General features: G+C 33.6%; 1 protein-coding gene across 1 annotated transcript; it reads left to right on the top strand.

The window, feature by feature from the left end:
* The first annotated feature begins 788 nt into the window (after nucleotides 1-788).
* LOC134243828 (uncharacterized) lies at nucleotides 789-20,230 on the top strand. The gene is made up of 8 exons (XM_062726057.1): nucleotides 789-854; nucleotides 13,131-13,377; nucleotides 14,141-14,257; nucleotides 16,954-17,599; nucleotides 18,059-18,224; nucleotides 18,320-18,720; nucleotides 18,812-19,206; nucleotides 19,922-20,230. The coding sequence occupies exons 1-8, from the start codon at nucleotides 805-807 to the stop codon at nucleotides 20,156-20,158; spliced, it is 2,259 nt and encodes a 752-aa protein (XP_062582041.1). The 5' UTR covers nucleotides 789-804; the 3' UTR covers nucleotides 20,159-20,230.
* Nucleotides 20,231-20,630: the final 400 nt, after the last annotated feature.

Raw genomic sequence — 20,630 nt, 5'->3', positions numbered from 1 at the left:
GGATACCAAACTTTTTATTTCTCGACCTTGGAGTTTGACCTGCATTTGAGACAAGTTAACATTTGCCATTAGATGCCAGACGCAGACATCAGAGTTTCAAAAACATATCTTGTTTTATTTCAAAAGAGCAAAAGTTTATTTGAATAAGGTTTCAGTTGTTTATATATCAGAAACGTTTCTCTCGATAGTCTTGATAAGAAATAGAGTAAATGCCGCGATATGGCTTTCATCGACGAGTACTCATTCTTAATTTCTAAAAAAAAAAATGTTGAACAGCTGTTGGGTTAAAAACAACAATATCCAAGACAATAAATTGGAGGAGATCAATGTTCACGGCTGTAGTTTCTCTGACGTTTTAAGAGGGTTGGGTGGATGTGGCCATTTTCAGACTATATTGATCTCCTTTAGAAGAAGAGCTCCATAGAAAAATATAAATATTGACAAAATTTTAAAGCTAAAATGCATGAAATTTTTGTTTGCCAAAAGATAGTTGACACCTTAAGATATCCTATATCTAAGAATTAAGTTAAATCAAATGTTTAATTTTGTGTCCCTAGCCCCCTTAAAGATTTTTTATTACATTAGTGGTTACACTTATCTTCTTATAAAATGCTTTGATTAAAGTTTATGGTTTCAAATTTTCCACGCCTCAGAGATAATGATTAAGTTTAATCTTTTTTATGTTAATATTATACCGATTGAGTTTCCATATTACAGAATCCGCTTTTTATGCTTCATTGACCTCAGTCCTGAGTTTATTATCAGTAGGCCACGTCCCGGCGTTCTTAAACTCCTGCAGTCACCATGAATCGGTCCTGTAAAATAGATTTAGAATATCCTACTAGCAATGAGAGGTAAGTATAAAATACATTATTTCAAAATTTTAATGCGAATTTTAAAATGGAGGATTTGATTAATAAACTTACGATGCAGCTTTGTTTATTAAGAATTAGGGATCTTTATTAACAGTGATGTGGACTTGTAAACATGTGAAAAAAAGAAAAGAATATTTATTCTAAAAGTATCAATATTCTAAAAAGGAGGTTATTAAAGTTTAAAAATAAATAAAACCAAAAAAAAAAATCGTATTATCAAGTAACAAAAGGATACTAGTAGTTCCGTCTCCTGTCTTGTCAGATATAGCTTTAAAATTTAGCTCCAGGTCACACATTTTTTGTATTTTTGTACGGCACTCCTGACCTGAGTGAATATAATATGTAAAAAAAAAAAATGGAGATGGTTTCCTTCTTTTAAATTTATTTAAATTTTGAATCTTTTCAAAATTAAACATGAAGCGTAATTGATTATATTGAACTTGATTTTGTTTTTTAAAAAAATGCTTTTAATCCAATTTCAAGATACTTTCCAAATTTGTATGGATGAAAAGAGCACTTGAAAAAAAAGATTTTATGATTGTCTGATAAAATTTTAAGGTTTTTCCACCCTTACCATTTTAATGCTTAAAAGTACAAAAATTGAATTCATTTGCATTTATTAAAGTTTAAATTTACCAATTATTTCCAAAAATGTATAGGTCGCCATATTATTTAAGATGGGAGACGTAAATAAACAGAAGCATATGTCAACATAAAAAATCGTACATTTTTTGTAAACAGTATCATAAATATTATGTAAAAACTGAGTCAAATGCATAATTATGATGCTGAAAGTTCCTAAGAACTTTCTACTTATAAGATACTTTTGAATTGTGAATATCAGGGAAACTATTTTACATTAGAAGTACAATAAAGATGCCTAAATGAAGCTACCTGACCAGGAGTTATTGCCCTTGTCAACACATTTTAAAGATTGAATAATTGATTAAATAAAGGAAATATGCATTTTTAAAAATTCTTTTACTTTAACAATATTTATCAATTCACCTACGAAAAATCATTCTTCCAAAATATATTGTTCTACTGGGTATGAATTTAATTTAAGTACAGTTTTTGCAAAAACCTATGACATCACAGGGGGGTGGAATTACCTTAAACGTAAATATATCATGATTCTGGACCTGATCTGAACATGATCTGTTTACTCATCGCTTAATTTATTCAGTTCTTTATATTTACAAATTGCATGCAACCTAAAGAAGCTCTCACATATAACTAGACCAGATACAAACAAGAAAATTACTGTTCAATTTCAAGGATGATTTAGAATCAGAGGGGTCAAATGCAAGTTTAATAGACGGTATGAAAATTCAAAAGCAGTCGAATTTTCCAACTTCGTTGACTCTTTCATACAGCTTTTGAGAACATACAGTAGGGAATCTATCAATAATTATGGCACGACAAATTCACAAAAATTAGCTAATCATAGTTTCACAGTTGATAAACTATGTTTATCGACTGTAAACTATAATTTACGATCCGTTAACCACAGTTCACGATGCTAATCTATATATCTCACCTGTAAACTATAGTTTTCGCGATAATCTGTATTTTACAAGGATATCACTAGATGGTATGGCGTAAAAGAAGTCGAACATGAGTTATCGTTCATATAACGAGTTATCGTTCATAAGATGCGTAATACGTCATCACTAGAGACATATTCACTCGTACATGGAATATTCCACATGTGTTAAAATAAACAGAAATAAAATAAATATTCGTTAATAATATTTATTCGATTGGTAATTTACATTTATTTCATATGTAATTTACAATGGGGTTATTAAATATTCATCCGTATGCCGAAAAGTGAGAATGTCCGTATATATAAACAATTTATCAATATAAATTAATCATCAAACAAGGATAAATTTTAGACAATCGTGGATTGATTTTAATGAAAAATAAAAGGAGTTGAGGTAAAGTACTGGATATATTTCCTTTCTATATATTTATTTGTATTTCGATTAATGCAGTTTGGTTGTTATGTGTATTGCGAATGGAGAATGTAGAAGGAGGGGGGGTATTACCTAGTGGAGACAGGCATCTATCGTTAAATGTGGTCATGTAAGAAAAAAACCCAAACGTGTTTAAATACTGCCTTAAGATCCTTGCTCAAATTTTTCCACTCATGGGAACACTAACAATTGCCGTTCGAAAGCTGCTCGACACCCTGGGCCATTGAGCAGTGATCGAGGGACCTTTTTCGTGCCAGCACCAACAGCGACAGGGAGGGGTGGAGCGGTTGTTTGTCAGAGTTAAGGAGCCCACAACCACACTAGAATTATTGAATTATTAAATCTTATGTATATATAGTAAAGAAAAGGGGGCCCTGGCCCCCTGCACAGTGAGGGACCTTTTTCGTGCCATCACCAACTGTGACAAGGGACCTCGGTTTATACCGTCTCATTGGAGGACCGGTCTCCACGTCCTTCAGAGGGATTCAAACCTGCAACACAAGGATTATCTTCTTAATCCGCGACTTTAAAGCAGACTTTCTTACTACCATTTCACACGGCTACGCAGATTTCAGTGGCGAATCCAGGAATCTTTTACAGGAGGGGGGGGGGGGGGTGCTGTTGTTTGTCGGAGTTAAGAGTTTGTCAGTGTTAAAATAAACAGAAATTAAATAAATATTTTTTGAATTTATTTATTAGATTGGTAAATTACATTTATTTAAAATTGAAAATTATTGAATTATTAAATCTTATGTATATATATATATATTGGACAAAAAAGGAGGCCGGGGGGGGGGGTGCACTACCTCTAAACTAATCCGCCAGTGTAATTGAATGATTATTATACTCAGGTTGTGAGATAGAAATAATTATTTTCTTATTTTAATTAGAAACTCATACCTATACAACAACCAATAATAAGAAATCTGTTATTTTTTCACATGAATATCCAGCTTAGGGATAAGACTTAATTTCTCACAAAACTTTTTTTTCCCCCGAGGCATATGCTAACGCAATAGAGCAAGGGATACGTAAATCTACAAAACCTATATTTCTCGCTATTCGGCAGTCACTACTATTCTGGGTCTGGTATACCTGGTATTTCACTCTAGGTAATTCTGGTGAATTTTTTGTTCATGTGATCCAAAGTACAAACATATGACATAGTGCTGTCTGTATTAATATTTCTTCACTTAGGGCAGTGATGTTTGTATAATACTTGTTGTAAAATATGTTTTAAAAATAAAAAAAAATTAATAAAACTAATTATAAAGTCCCAATTACTAGATTTAACTTCTAATCTAGTGACCATGTATTGAAGGGCAGCCCGCGAGAATTCCGAAGCATTTAAGTTATAATGTATAGCGACCATATTACGTACCTAATAAATGAATGGTCTGATAGTTTAAATCTTGATAGAATTTTGAAGATGGTATCAAATATAATGCTTCACTTGAGAATTGTACAAAACTTTGATTTTTGTCTAATTAATAGCACCTTGAATTTTACATTAATTGAAGTCTATGGGCTGCACATGTTTTTTTAAGATATTAAAAGAAGTTATTTGATTTTCAAACAAATATCTTTGTAAATATTTGAATAAACTATATCTTTATTACATTATTTATTATTTATAGTACTTTTTTGGAGTTTGACCATTTTTCATGAAAATTTTAGACTTTAACTTTGGCCATATCTTTTGAAAAAAAGTTTAACATGATGATATGTCCCTTATCTCAGAGCTTTCTCTCACCTACCTGTACCTTGTACCAGATAAGAATACGACCAAATATTCGTCATATTCCTACCTGTCTTTCATAGATTCTGATTTATTTTATACTGAAATTCTTACCCTGGTCTTGCTAGGCAACTCCTTACCTGTTATGGAGATTCAGAAGATAGGTTTAACATGAAGATATGTCCCTGATCTCAGAGCTTTCTCTCACCTACCTGTACCTTGTACCAGATAAGAATACGGCAAAATATTCGTCATATTCCTACCTGTCTTTCATAGATGCTGATTTATTTTATGCTGAAATTCTTACCCTCATCTTACTCTGCAACACCGCAACTTTTATGTAGTTTAAAAAAAAGGTTTAACATGATGATATGTCCCTTATCTCAGAGCTTTCTCTCACCTACCTGTACCTTGTACCAGATAAGAATACGACCAAATATTCGTCATATTCCTACCTGTCTTTCATAGATGCTAATTTATTTTATGCTGAAATTCTTACCCTGATCTTACTCTGCAACACCTTAACATTTATGGAGTTTAAAAAAAAAGGTTTAACATGAAGATATGTCCCTGATCTCAGAGCTTTCTCTCACCTACCTGAACCTTGTACCAGATAAGAATACGACCAAATATTTGTCATATTCCTACCTGTCTTTCATAGATGCTGATTTATTTTATACTAAAATTCTTACCCTGGTCTTACTAGGCAACTTCTTACTTTTCATGGAGATTCAAAAGATAGGTTTGCCCTGAAGATATGTCCCTGATCTCAGAGCTTTCTCTCACCTACCTGTACCTTGTACCAGATAAGAATATGACAAAATTTTCGTTATATTCCTACCTGTCTTTCATAGATGCTGATTTATTTTATACTGAAATTCTTACCCTGATCTTACTAAACTCCTTACCTTTTATGGAGATTCAAAAGATAGGTTTGCCCTGAAGATATGTCCCTGATCTCAGAGCTTTCTCTAACCTACCTGTACTTTGTACCAGATAAGATTTCGACCAAATATTCGTCATATTCCTATCTGTCTTTCATAGATGCTGATTTATCTTATACCGAAATTCTTACCCTGGTCTTACAAGGCAACTCCTTACCTTTTATGGAGATTCAAAAGATAGGTTTAACATCAAGATATGTCCCTGATCTCAGAGCTTTCTCTCACCTACGTACCTGTACCTTGCACCAGATAAGAATACGGCAAAATATTCGTCATATTCCTACCTGTATTTCATAGATGCTGATTTATTTTATACTGAAATTCTTACTCAGGTCTTACTAGGCAACTCCTTACCTACTATGGAGATTCAAAAGATAGGTTTAACATGAAGATATGTCCCTTATCTCAGAGTTTTCTCTCACCTACCTGTACCTTGTACCAGATAAGAATACGGCCAAAATATTCGTCATATTCCTACCTGTATTTCATAGATGCTGATTTATTTTATATTGAAATTCTTACTCAGGTCTTAGTAGGCAACTCCTTACCTGTTATGGAGATTCAAAAGATACGTTTAACATGAAGATATGTCCCTGATCTCAGAGCTTTCTCTCACCTACCAGTACCTTGTACCAGATAAGAATACGACCAAATATTCGTCAATTTCCTACCTGTCTTTCATAGATGCTGATTTATTTTATACTGAAATTCTTACCCTGATCTTACTAGGCAACTCCTTACCTGTTATGGAGATTCAAAAGATAGGTTTAACATGAAGATATGTCCCTGATCTCAGAGCTTTCTCTCACCTACCTGTACCTTGTACCAGATAAGAATACGGCAAATCATTCGTCATATTCCTATCTGTCTTTCATAGATGCTGATTTATTTTATAATGAAATTTTTACCCTGGTCTTACTAGGCAACTCCTTACCTTTTATTGAGATTCAAAAGATAGCTTTAACATGAAGAAATGTCCCTGATCTCAGCGCTTTCTCTCACCTACCTGTATCTTATACCAGATAAGAACGCGGCAAAATATTCGTCATATTCCTACCTGTCTTTCATATATGCTGATTTATTTTATACTGAAATTGTTACCCTGGTCTTGCTAGGCATCTCTTTACCTGAAATTACCTATTTATTTTTTATTTCTAATAATTATTAATAAACCAAGTAACTTATTTATTCATTAGGAAATTTATTTGTCTGTTTATTTATGAATACATTATTTTCTTCATTAATTAATTATTCTAATGAGTAATTAATTTTTTTATTAATTAATTAATTACGGTTTACTTATTACATGTATTTCTAATTATTAAGTAAATGTTTGATTCACTAATAAATTATTTATTTATTTATCATATTTATTCCTTTTTATTATTATTCTTTTAAAATTAATCAAATAATTTATTTATTATTTTATTTATCTTTTTATTTATTTTGTTATTTACTTATTTACTTATCTTTTGTTTTATTAAATTATTTATTTATTTATTTATACTTTTTATGTTATAGACAGGTTCTGCTTATGTATTGCCAGGGTTTATATTCCCATCGCAAGGGTTTGTATACCCATCACCAGGGTCTATATACCCATCACCAGGGTCTGTATTACCCATCACCAGTGTCTGTGTACCCATCACAAGGGTCTATATACCCATCACCAGGATCTATATACCCATCACCAGGGTCTATATACCCATCACCAGGGTCTGTATACCCATCACCAGGGTTTGTATACCCATCACAAGGGTTTGTATACCCATCACAAGGGTTTGTATACCCATCACCAGGGTCTATATACCCACCACCAGGGTTTGTATACACATCATCAGGGTCTATATACCCATCACCAGGGTTTGTATACTACTCTACAGGTTCTATATACCCTATATATATATATATTTTGCCGTATTCTTATCTGGTACAAGGTACAGGTAGGTGAGAGAAAGCTCTGAGATCAGGGACATATCTTGATGTTAAACCTATCTTTTGAATCTCCATAACAGGTAAGGAGTTGCCTAGTAAGACCAGGGTAAGAATTTCAGTATAAAATAAATCAGCATCTATGAAAGACAGGTAGGAATATGACGATTATTTTGCCGTATTCTTATCTGGTACAAGGTACTGGTAGGTGAGAGAAAGCTCTGAGATAAGGGACATATCATCATGTTAAACCTTTTTTTAGACTCCATAAAAGTTAAGGTGTTGCAGAGTAAGATAAGGGTAAGAATTTCAGTATAAAACAAATCAGAATCTATGAAAGACAGGTAGGAATATGACGAATATTTTGCAGTATTCTTATCTAGTACCAAGTACAGGTAGGTGAGAGAAAGCTCTGAGATCAGGGACATATCTTGATGTTAAACCTATCTTTTGAATCTCCATAACAGGTAAGGTGTTGCAGAGTAAGATAAGGGTAAGAATTTCAGTATAAAATAAATCGGCATCTATGAAAGACAGGTAGAAATATGACGAATATTTGGTCGTATTCTTATCTGGTACCAGGTACAGGTAGGTGAGAGAAAGCTCTGAGATCAGGGACATATCTTCATTTTAAAAACCTATCTTTTAAATCTCCATAACAGGTAAGGAGTTGCCTAGTAAGACCAGGGTAAGAATTTCAGTATAAAATAAATCAGCATCTATGAAAGACAGGTAGGGATATGACGATTATTTTGCCGTATTCTTATCTGGTACAAGGTACAGGTAGGTGAGAGAAAGCTCTGAGATCAGGGACATATCATCATGTTAAACCTTTTTTTTAAACTTCATAAAAGTTGAGGTGTTGCAGAGTAAGATAAGGGTAAGAATTTCAGTATAAAACAAATCAGAATCTATGAAAGACAGGCAGGAATATGACGAATATTTTGCAGTATTCTTATCTAGTACAAGGTACAGGAAGGTGAGAGGAAGCTCTGAGATCAGAGACATATCTTCATGTTCAACTTCTCTTTTGAATCTCCATAACAGGTAAGGAGTTGCCTAGTAAGACCAGGGTAAGAATTTCAGCATAAAATAAATCAGCAACTATGAAAGACAGGTAGGAATATGACGATTAATTTGCTGTATTCTTACCTGGTACAAGGTACAGGTAGGTGAGAGAAAGCTCTGAGATAAGGGACATATCATCATGTTAAACCTTTTTTTAGACTCCATAAAAGTTAAGGTGTTGCAGAGTAAGATAAGGGTAAGAATTTCAGTATAAAACAAATCAGAATCTATGAAAGACAGGTAGGAATATGACGAATATTTTGCAGTATTCTTATCTAGTACCAAGTACAGGTAGGTGAGAGAAAGCTCTGAGATCAGGGACATATCTTCATGTTAAATCTATCTTTTGAATCTCCATAACAGGCAAGGATTTGCCTAGTAAGACCAGGGTAAGAATTTCAGGATCAAATGAATCAGCATCTATGAATGACAGGTAGAAATATGACGAATATTTGGTCGTGTTCTTATCTGGTACAAGGTACAGGTAGGTGAGAGAAAGCTCTGAGATCAGGGACATATCTTGATGTTAACCCTATCTTTTAAATCTCCATAACAGGTAAGGAGTTGCCTAGTAAGACCAGGGTAAGAATTTCAGTATAAAATAAATCAGCATCTATGAAAGACAGGTAGGGATATGACGATTATTTTGCCGTATTCTTATCTGGTACAAGGTACAGGTAGGTGAGAGAAAGCTCTGAGATCAGGGACATATCATCATGTTAAACCTTTTTTTAAACTTCATAAAAGTTAAGGTGTTGCAGAGTAAGATAAGGGTAAGAATTTCAGCATAAAACAAATCAGAATCTATGAAAGACAGGCAGGAATATGACGAATATTTTGCAGTATTCTTATTTAGTACCAGGTACAGGTAGGTGAGAGAAAGCTCTGAGATCAGAGACATATCTTGATGTTAAACCTATCTTTTGAATCTCCATAACAGGTAAGGAGTTGCCTAGTAAGACCAGGGTAAGAATTTCAGTATAAAATAAATCAGCATCTATGAAAGACAGGTAGGAATATGACGATTATTTTGCCGTATTCTTATCTGGTACAAGGTACAGGTAGGTGAGAGAAAGCTCTGAGATAAGGGACATATCATCATGTTAAACCTTTTTTTAGACTCCATAAAAGTTAAGGTGTTGCAGAGTAAGATAAGGGTAAGAATTTCAGTATAAAACAAATCAGAATCTATGAAAGACAGGTAGGAATATGACGAATATTTTGCAGTATTCTTATCTAGTACCAAGTACAGGTAGGTGAGAGAAAGCTCTGAGATCAGGGACATATCTTGATGTTAAACCTATCATTTGAATCTCCATAACAGGTAAGGAGTTGCCTAGTAAGACCAGGGTAAGAATTTCAGTATAAAAAAATCGGCATCTATGAAAGACAGGTAGAAATATGACGAATATTTGGTCGTATTCTTATCTGGTACCAGGTACAGGTAGGTGAGAGAAAGCTCTGAGATCAGGGACATAACTTGATGTTTTTTTTAAACTCCATAAAAGTTAAGGTGTTGCAGAGTAAGATAAGGGTAAGAATGTCAGTATAAAATAAATCAGCATCTATAATATGACGAATATTTGGTCGTATTCTTATCTGGTACTAGGTACAGGTAGGTGAGAGAAAGCTCTGAGATCAGGGACATATCTTCATGTGAAACCTATCTTTTTGAATCTCCATAACAGGTAAGGAGTTTCCTAGTAGGACCAGGGTAAGAATTTCAGAATAAAATAAATCAGCATCTATGAATGACAGGTAGAAATATGACGAATATTTGGTCGTATTCTTAATTTTTTTTTCAATTTTTAAAACATATTTTACAACAAGTATTATACAAACATCACTGCCCTAAGTGAAGACATATTAATACAGAGAGCACTATGTCATATGTTTGTGCTTTGGATCACATGAACAAAACATTCAATAGAATTACCTAGAGTGAAATACCAGGTATACCAGACCCAGAATAGTAGTGACTGCCGAATAGCGAGAAATATAGGTTTTGTAGATTTAAGTATCCCTTGCTCTATTGCGTTAGCATATGCCTCGGGGGAAAAAGAGTTTTGTGAGAAATTAAGTCTTATCCCTAAGCTGGATATTCATGTGACAAAATAACAGATTTCTTATTAGTGGTTGTTGTATAGGTATGAGTTTCTAATTAGAATAAGAAAATAATTATTTCTATCTCACAACCTGAGTGTAATAATCATTCAATTACACTGGCGGATTAGTTTAGAGGTAGTGCACCCCCACCCCCCCCCCCCCCGACCCCCTTTTTTGTCCAATATATACATAAGATTTAATAATTCAATAATTTTCAATTTTAAATAAATGTAATTTACCCATCGAATAAATATTATTAAAAAAATATTTATTTAATTTCTCTATATTTTAACACTAACAAACTCTTAACTCTGACAAGCAACAGCACCCCCCCTCCTTTAAAAGATTCCTGGATTCGCCACTGAAATCTGCGTCGCCGTGTGAAATGGTAATAAGAAAGTCTGCTTAAAAGTCGCGGATTAAGAAGATAATCCTTTTGTTGCAGGTTTGAATCCCTCTGAAGGACGTGGAGACCGGTCCTCCAATGAGACCGTATAAACCGAGGTCCCTTGTCACAGTTGGTGCTGGCACGAAAAAGGTCCCTCACTGTGCAGGGGGCCAGGGCCCCCTTTTCTTTACTATATATACATAAGATTTAATAATTCAATAATTCTAGTGTGGTTGTGGGCTCCTTAACTCTGACAAACAACCGCTCCACCCCTCCCTGTCGCTGTTGGTGCTGGCACGAAAAATGTCCCTAACTGCTCAATGGCCCAGGGTGTCGAGCAGCTTTCCAACGGCAATTGTTAGTGTTCCCATGAGTGAAAAATTGGAGCAAGGATCTTAAGGCAGCATTTAAACACGTTTGGGTTTTTTTCTTACATGACCACATTTAACGATAGATGCCTGTCTCCACTAGGTAATACCCCCCCTTTTACATTCTCCATTCGCAATACGATAACAACCAAACTGCATTAACCGAAATACATATATAGAAAGGAAATATATCCAGTACTTTACCTCAACTCCTTTTTATTTTTCATTAAAATCAATCCACGATTGTCTATAATTTATCCTTGTTTGATGATTAATTTATATTGATAAATTGTTTATATACGGACATTCCCACTTTTCGGCATACGGATTGAAATTTAATAACCCCATTGTAAATGACATATGAAATAAATGTAAATTACCAATCGAATAAATATTACTAACGAATATTTATTTTATTTCTGTTTATTTTAAAACATGTGGAATATTCCATGTACGAGTGAATATGTCTCTAGTGATGACGTATTACGCATCTTATGAACGATAACAGTTACTCGTTATATGAACGAAAACTCCTGTTCGACTTCTTTTACGCCATACCATCTAGTGATATCCATTTTACAAGCGTACAATATAATTAACATTGAAAACAATCATTTAATTGCGACCGCAAAATATAGTTTATCTGACAAATATGTAGTTTCACAATATGTAAACTATGGTTTACATGTCTAAAATATACTTACGTTAACAAGTGTAAATTATAGTTTAGGGTTTGTTAAATATAGTTTAAAGACATTCAAAGCGCCGAATTTCAATGATAGTCAACTTCTGTTTACAACCGAAATCTATAGTTACCAAATGTAAAACATAGTTTATTTGATAAATATAGTTTTGCGATTTGTGAATCTATGAATGACAACTCTTACTCGTAAGTATAGTTCAGAATATAAATTATAGTTTACAGATGTGAATCTGTGTTTCTCAGCAAAATCTATTGTTAACGTTTAATTACAGACAGATAAACGTAGATTAGTATTAAATAATTACTAAAAACAAAAACAAATTTTAAATCTAACATATAATATTGTGAACAATATTTAAAAATTATTTAAATTAAGTGAAATATGAGAAACGCACAGTATTCAAGCTCAAGTGTCAATTGAATTTAAACAATACAAAAGGGGAGCAGAGCTAACACATACCTCTAAAATATCAGAAGTGGGGTCATTTGTCAATACATGGAGAATTAGACATCCCTTGTCAAACGGTTACCCAATCCTGTGCTCCTTCTAATGACAAGATAGATAGAAAACTCTGGTGATAATTCAGTGTCTAACAAGGTCAGTCATCATTGTACATTCTGACAAAGTCACTGAAAGTAGAACTAGCTAAATGATGATTTTAAACAGACTAGTTGATATTAATGTTTCATTAGCTTACCTCGTAAGAAATTGTATACACAGAATATATTATGCTCTTGCGTTTCAACATATGCAGTTGATAAAGGTACTTATATTGCTAGTCAAGTAAGGGAAGATAAACATAGAAAAATAAAAGTCGTGATGACTCTATCGATCATCATAAAGTTTTGCTGTTAGATTACCATGTTACCGTCTTTTTCTAGTTTAAAAAAAGGTATATGAAACAGAAATATCAGACTCTATGACATATTTTTTTTTAAAAATTCTTCCAAGTTCACTAGGATATATTGTGTTAACTTATGAATGGAAGCAACTATTGTTAACAACATTAACTTGCATCTGTTTAGATACACCACTGTGGGCCTTCCAGTACTAGATGCCACCGTCTTCATTGTTGTCGGGTTCGGGGGCCTTTCCATTATCGTGGCCCTCATACATAATGCCCTACATCGCTATTTCTTCAAGGATCAACACAGACTGGACACCGTGTTCGATGCGGGGGGACGGGTGACCACAAGTCTCACGGCCGTGACCGTAGCCTCCCAGGTTCTGTGGCCCGTGGATCTGGTCCAAACCTCGGTGATTGCTACAAAGGTAAGATATTCTTATATAATCATCAGAGAAATGTGTGTAGTCATAGCTGAACAAAGTAAATTTTTACAGATACTAAAGCTGGCGATTGTAAGGTGAATGAAAAATAATATGCAATTATAATTATTAAACATACCTTTTTTATTCTGAAAGGCATGCAGATGTCATTCTTTTGTGGACTGTTTGGAAATATACAATTCAAACAAAATTCATTTTTGTCATAATCTTGCATATGTTAACTACGGTGCATGCGCCTACAGGTTTGTAATTTTAAGTGATAAGTATTTTGATTACTTATCCCTTTCTATCCTCAAGAATAGTTCAATTTATCAATGTTCCCCAAATTTATACGTAATTTTTCTCATACCAAGTAAAATGAAGATCTTCATCCTTCATTAATTCATTGTCATGCACGGTTATCAATTTATCAATTAATTTTTATTACAAGTTGCAATTTTGTGTTATATAAACTGTGTTAGACAAAATGAAGAATGTTCCTGAATCCTGATCATGACAAGAAGCGCACGGCGGGTGTGACCGATCGGCAGGGGATGCTCACTCCTCCATGGCACTTAATCCCACCCTTGATGTTTTGGAGGTCCGTGTTTGCTCTGCTCCTATTTTGTTTTGTTTTGTGGACTTTTGATTTTGAATACTGTTCGTTATCTCCATATGTTTCATTATACGTGTATGTGACGTTACAATGATCTATAAGCAAAAAATAATATTTTTATAGTGATCTTTTTGAAATTCTTTGTTTTCACAGTCTGGACTTGGAACCATCTACTTCTATGTGGTTGGTCTGGCTATGATCATTGCTGTGTTTCCATGCTTAACTCTCAACTTTAAGACAAAGGCCCCAGGTGCTAAAACTTATCCACAGGTACTGTTATGTTTTATCAATTAAAAAAGAAAATATACATATGAGAATTACTCAAAGGATTGTTATTTAATATTCAAATGTTGAATATAAAGAATGCTGTATAATCATTTAACCGATCTCTTTTTTACTCATAATCATATATAGCAGAATTTATTTTACAAACTCTTTAAAAAAAAGAGATATCTCTTTTTGTAAGAGAGATATCTCTTTTACTAAGAGAGATATCTTTATAAGTTAGAGAGATATCTCTATAAGCGAGAGAAATATCTCTTAAAGTTAGAGAGATATCTCTTCAACAAGGTTAAAAGAGATATGTTTTTTAGTCAGAGGGAAATATCTTTAGATTTTCAAAAAGAGATATCTTACTAAGCTAAAGAGATATTTCTTATAATGAAAGAGATATCTCTTTCCAGTGATCCTTAAAATAAAATAATCAATTCCCCCCTTTCAAAAGAAAGCGAAACAAGAAGTAAAGTCTCTGGAATATTTTCGCTGTTTAATATAAGAAAAAGGACTGAGCATGCAACACCCAGAATGATATATGAACTATGTAGACAAAAATGCTATAAATCCATGGTGAAAAAATGCTAAAAGTTTAATATTTAGGAAAATGAAAGTAAGCATAAAATCTCAAATGCAATGGACCGAATTTTCTCAGCTTATGAAATAATCAACTATTTCTAATTTGAAATCTAGACAATACTGAATTACTTGTGATGTTTAGTAAAACTATAATGTAGAATATCATGAATATGTCGAAATTTAAAAATACTTTAATGTACTTCCGTGAATAAAAAGCTTGTTACCGGTAAAGGGAGAAGTCGTTTTAAATGGAATTCAAATAAAATAATGAAGAGAGATATCTCTGTGCAATAAAGAGATATCTCTTTTTGCTTGAGAGATATCGCTTTTAGACGGCTTTGAAAGATGTCTCTTTCAATTTGAGAGATATCTGTTAAGATAAACTAAGAGCGATATCTCTTTTACTTTGAGAGATATCTCTTTAACTTGGAAAGATATCTCCAAAAGTAAAAGAGATATCTCTCTAGGTGAACGAGATATCTCTTTAACGTTCAGAGATATCTTTTTTTCACAAAAGAAATATCTCTCAAGGAAATAGAGATATCTGTTAAAGCGGAAGAGATATCTCTCTTATAAAAAGAGATATCTCTTTAACGTTCAGAGATATCTCTTTCTTTGAGAGATATCTCTAAAAATGAGAGATATTTCTTTATAGTTTGAAGATATCTCTATTTTGTAAGAGATATCTCTCTAAAATGACAGATATCTCTTTAATTCTAAAATGAATTTTATTTCCGAATAAACAGCAAAAAGGCTTGTCATACATATCCCTTTATTTAACAGAAACACGAATGTCTTTTGACATCAGACACCAGTTAAGCGTTTCCGCCCGTCCTCTCATCTTTCAGTCTTCCCGTCCTCTGTTAATCAGTAAGGTTCATGAACCCTCTGGTCACTCATATAAAATTTTTCTTTAACTTTATATGATTTTCCAAAGGAAATGTATATACTGAATAAAATACAAACATTTATAGTATGGCTTGCGGGGCAAAATTTGACAAAAAGGCACTTCAACGTGACAAATTTATAAGGGAATAATAGACATTTGTGCTATTAAAAGTTATCTCTCTTATCAGAGTATCAATGTACATTAAATGACCCATCACCCTCCTCCAAAAACGCTGAAACCAGCTATAAACAAGACCTTTTTCATTTTTTTTCACTGCGAGTCTTTATTCAATGTAATTGTTTATGCTGGTATTTTCCCGATTCTGAAGTATAAATACAAAATTACAGCTCGTTGCGACGAAGAGTAAAACATAATGTTAAAAATAAAAAATAGAAAGGACGTCATTTAATTTTCAACTGACCGTTGACCGGTCACAATCTAAATATACTTTCTTTCTTTCCTTGTTTAATATCTTTACCTTTAACATTATTTAATATCTCTTCGAGAAATTTTCACTCATGTTGAGATGCCATCACTCGCCGTTCCGGGCTACAAAGTCTTTCAGCATTGAGGGATTTTTTTCGAGCCAGTATCTACATGTACTGTGACAAGGGGCCTGGGTTAAACGGTCTCATCCGAAGGATCGGTCTCCATGTCCTTCAGTAGATTCGAATTTTAACCCGCGACCAAAGGATTAACATGTTATTCCCCACTCAACTGTGCATGTTCTAACTACTGCGATATGCAGGCAACCCATATACATGTAGTTAGTAGAAATCATGATCAATAGAATAGAAAAGATTCAACAAACTGAGAAATTTACTATGAAAGATTAGACTGTAGCATTTTGTTTTCCTAATCATTATTATACAATTAAATTTAAATTTTGAGCAAAATGTGTTTTACAGTATTTTCATAATTTGCTTCAAATAAATATTGTTGTATATGGACACCATGCATTGCGAATGCCTTACATGTATGAAGACTTTTTCCCCATTATTTGTATACAATAAAACACCACTCGTTTCCCATAAGTAATAATTTATTTTCGTTTTTATCTAGACTTTGGTGTATGTTGACATCGTGCAATGCAAATTGACACTTTTTAAGTACAGTTAAGAATTTCTAGCAATTCAAATACATGTATTAGTAATTTGATGCATTTTTCAATTTCATATTAAAATGTTAATACTAACTCAGATCAATCTTTCATGAAATTTTGCAGGTTGTTTGTGCAAGATACGGAAAGGCTTCTCACATTTTATACTGCTGCATTGCACTAGCCACGAATCTCATCACAATTACGTCCATGATATTGACCGGAAAGTATATCCTAGAGGCCGTAATTCCTGGAATTTCTACGGAGTTGTCGGTTCTGATCCTCGTCTTCTTGTTTGGTTCCTATTGTTATATCGGAGGACTGGGGGCGGCTTTCTACATCTCTTATTTCAACACCTCCCTAATGTGCATTGCTCTGGCCGTATTTTCTTGGCAATTTCTTTCTCCGCCCGATGACCTTCCGGAAGCAGTTAGAAATGTCACAGATATCAAGACGATATATGAATCAGTTCGTTGCGTGAAAGGACCTTCTTTGAATGCTGCCGATTCACTTTTAACTTTTCGCTCCGTTTCCGGTTTTACTTATGGAGTTGTTGCGTTTTTTATGGTACTCGCATTAAATTGTTGCGATCAAGCTATGTGGCAGAGCAGAATTGCAGCCAAGCCGGAACAAGGAGTAACCGGATTTCTCATTGGGTGCTTCTTATACTTCTCTATTCCGACTTCGTTGGCTCTACCAACATTTCTTTCTTATGTTTCTCTAAGTTATCAAAATGGATCTTACCTCTTGTCGCAGAGCGATATGGATAATGGTAAACTTTCTTCTTTAATGTAGATAACATATTATCAAAAGTTCTTCATAGGAAAATGCTATAAAACCAATATTGCTAGCCAACGCAATAAAAGTCTTTTTTTAATGTTGTAAATGAAGAATCATGTATATTTTTTATTTATACTGTAAAACTAATTTCAAAACAATTCGATTTGTGCCATTTTAATAAGGTCATCTTTACAATATGTTGGTTGTCTTCAATCGACCAACTGGATAAAATTGTCCTAAACCAAAAAAACCTGTTTGAAACTATCTTAGTCCGATTTTACTCTGCAAAATAATACACTCGGATACCTCCTATTCCTAGGTCAAAGGGATACTTTATCAATATTGCTTTGCTACATGAATTTTTTGTCCTGAAGATAAACTTTCCTGAATAGACCTCGAAGTATTGTATAAGCCTAAGGCTCTGATATTTTTTGAAATTACATTCTTGTAGGTTTCATAACAAATATTGTAATGGAGAAAGTTTTGGATACTAGTGGATCATATTTACTTTTAATGATCGTCTTCATGGCGCTGATGGCCACTGGATCTGGAGAAGTTATAGCAGCATCTTCCATTATAATCTACGATATTTATAAAACTTATCTAGGACCATTCAGGTAGTTGAGCATGAGTCAAGTTTCTAGAATAACAAATAATTCTATAAAATGATATTTAAACATGACAGTTTTATTCCATTTTTTTCTGTTTACAGAAAGGACTGTGGTCCCTCGGTCTGTCCCCTATGCGGAGTAATGAAATTTTCTCTGGGTGATAAAGATAGGTCTTACTGTCAATGCATTTATTCAGCAGAGTGCTCGAAATGTGTTGCTGATGTCGAATTGTGCACCTCAGGCCGTCCAGAATATCAGCTTCATTACCAATGCCCAATCCATGGTGAATATCGTCATTATGAGGACATGTTAAAGGAGTATAAAGGCTGGACAATCATGTGGATCTCCTTAGCACTTATTCCTTATGGTATCATTATAGCAAACCTCGATCTCAATTTAACCTGGGTATTCTTTGTCTTTGAGTGTCTTTTGACCCCGTTTATATCACCCTTGGTATTGACGTTCACTTGGTCAAAATGCACCTCAAAAGGATTGATTTCGGGTGAGTTTCGAGATCGCAGTATTGTTCAGATCACAAGTACGAAGGCTTTCTCACATAATTCTTGATGTAATTGTTTCTTTCTATTGAATAGGAGCTATATCTGGCTTGATTGCATCGATAGCTGCTCTCCTTATTGTGGCTGAGGTGGTGCATGATGCGGGATTGAGCGATTTCTTTGTTACAACTTCCTCTGACTACAGTCTGCTCGGGGCATGCATTGCTGGACTTTTAGTTAGTACCATGGTTACAATCATCGTTTCCTTTGCAACTCATACAATAAAAAGCAAAGCAGATGAAGAAAAGGAATGGGCGAAAATGATATCAATTGATAATCCTATCAACTCATGGAAGATGTTGTACGAAGAGGAATTCGAGAACTTTGAAATTCCCAAAGATCGGGACGTGACGGTCTCAGATATGCAGATAATTTTCCGGAAGGCCAAGAAATTGGCGTTTTTCGGAGCTCTAGTTTGTGGAATTGTGCAGGTGATACTTTATTTGACTTGAAGCGATTCCCTTATTGTAGGTAGCTCAGTAACGGTTGAAAACACAATGCAAAATAAAAACAGATTTTAATCTCAGAAACATCTTAAAGAAAAATATACTTTGAAATACGAAACATATGAGTCTTTCCCTATTTTTCTAAGAAAAATATTTTGAGAAACAAAGCAAAATATTTCTGGAAAAAATATTAATGTTTTTATACATATCTACATGTAATATCATTTAAGACTTATTGAATTTAAAAATGTGCACAAAATTTTACTTTAGATATACATGTATATTTCCATTTCTATTTCTTTTCTCTGTGTTAACTCTTTGGAGTTATTTATATGACTTCTTGATAATTCAACCAGAATGTGATTTTCGCCGTGCCATAGTTAAGAAGGCCTAATATGCACGTAAATCTCGTGCGGCTGTCTTTGTGTTTGACGTCAGTGGGCGGGGACTATTTAGATTGAAATGGGAGGCCTCCTGTTATTTAAATTTATTAGACATTTGTAAAATCTAAATTTTGAATTTCATTTTATGAAGCAAAATATTGAAATGCAAATATATGTACAAATGTATATTTTCATCAAGCACCTGCATCAATGATAACAGAAACTTAAAAGGAAACGTGTAAAATCTCAATTATTTATAATTTCGAAAAGTAAAACACCACATTCTTTGTCTTTATTCTAATTTTTTCTCCTTTTAGGTACTTTTAATACCAGGGATCATGCTTGCTTTCGAGGAGTTGTCGGCAGACCAGCTCTACAGCTGGATGTTGTTCTTTTTCGTCGCATTGGTTATTGCAACAACTTACTCTGTTGTCGCTCCACCTGTTGAAGAAATCATTAAGGTGTTTACGTTAAAGAGGAAAAACGAAAGACGACCATTCTTATCTAAACGCCATAATGATACCGGCAAGTTTACGGCTTCCAGTAGACTATAATAATTGTGTTTATAAAAAAATATCTTGGAATCTTAAGACAATTATGATGAAACACTATCATACATGTTAAATAATATGATATATTATACTTTCATGTAAATTACTTGAATCTGATTCGCTGAGAAACATTTGATAAAAAACACTACTACCTGCTGTATAATGAAGCCACGCCTTGCTGAGTAGCAACAGTCAACATTGCTTGACGACGGGTGGTATTACAAAAAATAGCGACTGCGCGGAATTTATGCGCGCACGGTTCACTGTAATATGTATTTGTATAAAACATTCAGTATAATATAATAAATATTGCATGTAGTTGAGTGTAACATTGAAAATTTTCACCCCTCGAAAACCATTGTCAACCTCGGCTGCGCCTCGGTTGACAATGGTTTTCTTGGGGTGAAAATTTTCAATGTTACACTCAACTACATGCAATATTTATATAATATTATAATGCTGAGATACTTTTAAA

This window comes from Saccostrea cucullata, unplaced genomic scaffold (assembly GCF_032062105.1).
Source record: "Saccostrea cucullata isolate Sc308-1 unplaced genomic scaffold, CSIRO_AGI_Scuc_v1 ctg2835, whole genome shotgun sequence".
NCBI lineage: Eukaryota > Metazoa > Mollusca > Bivalvia > Ostreida > Ostreidae > Saccostrea > Saccostrea cuccullata.
This window is presented reverse-complemented; position numbering and strand designations above follow the sequence as displayed.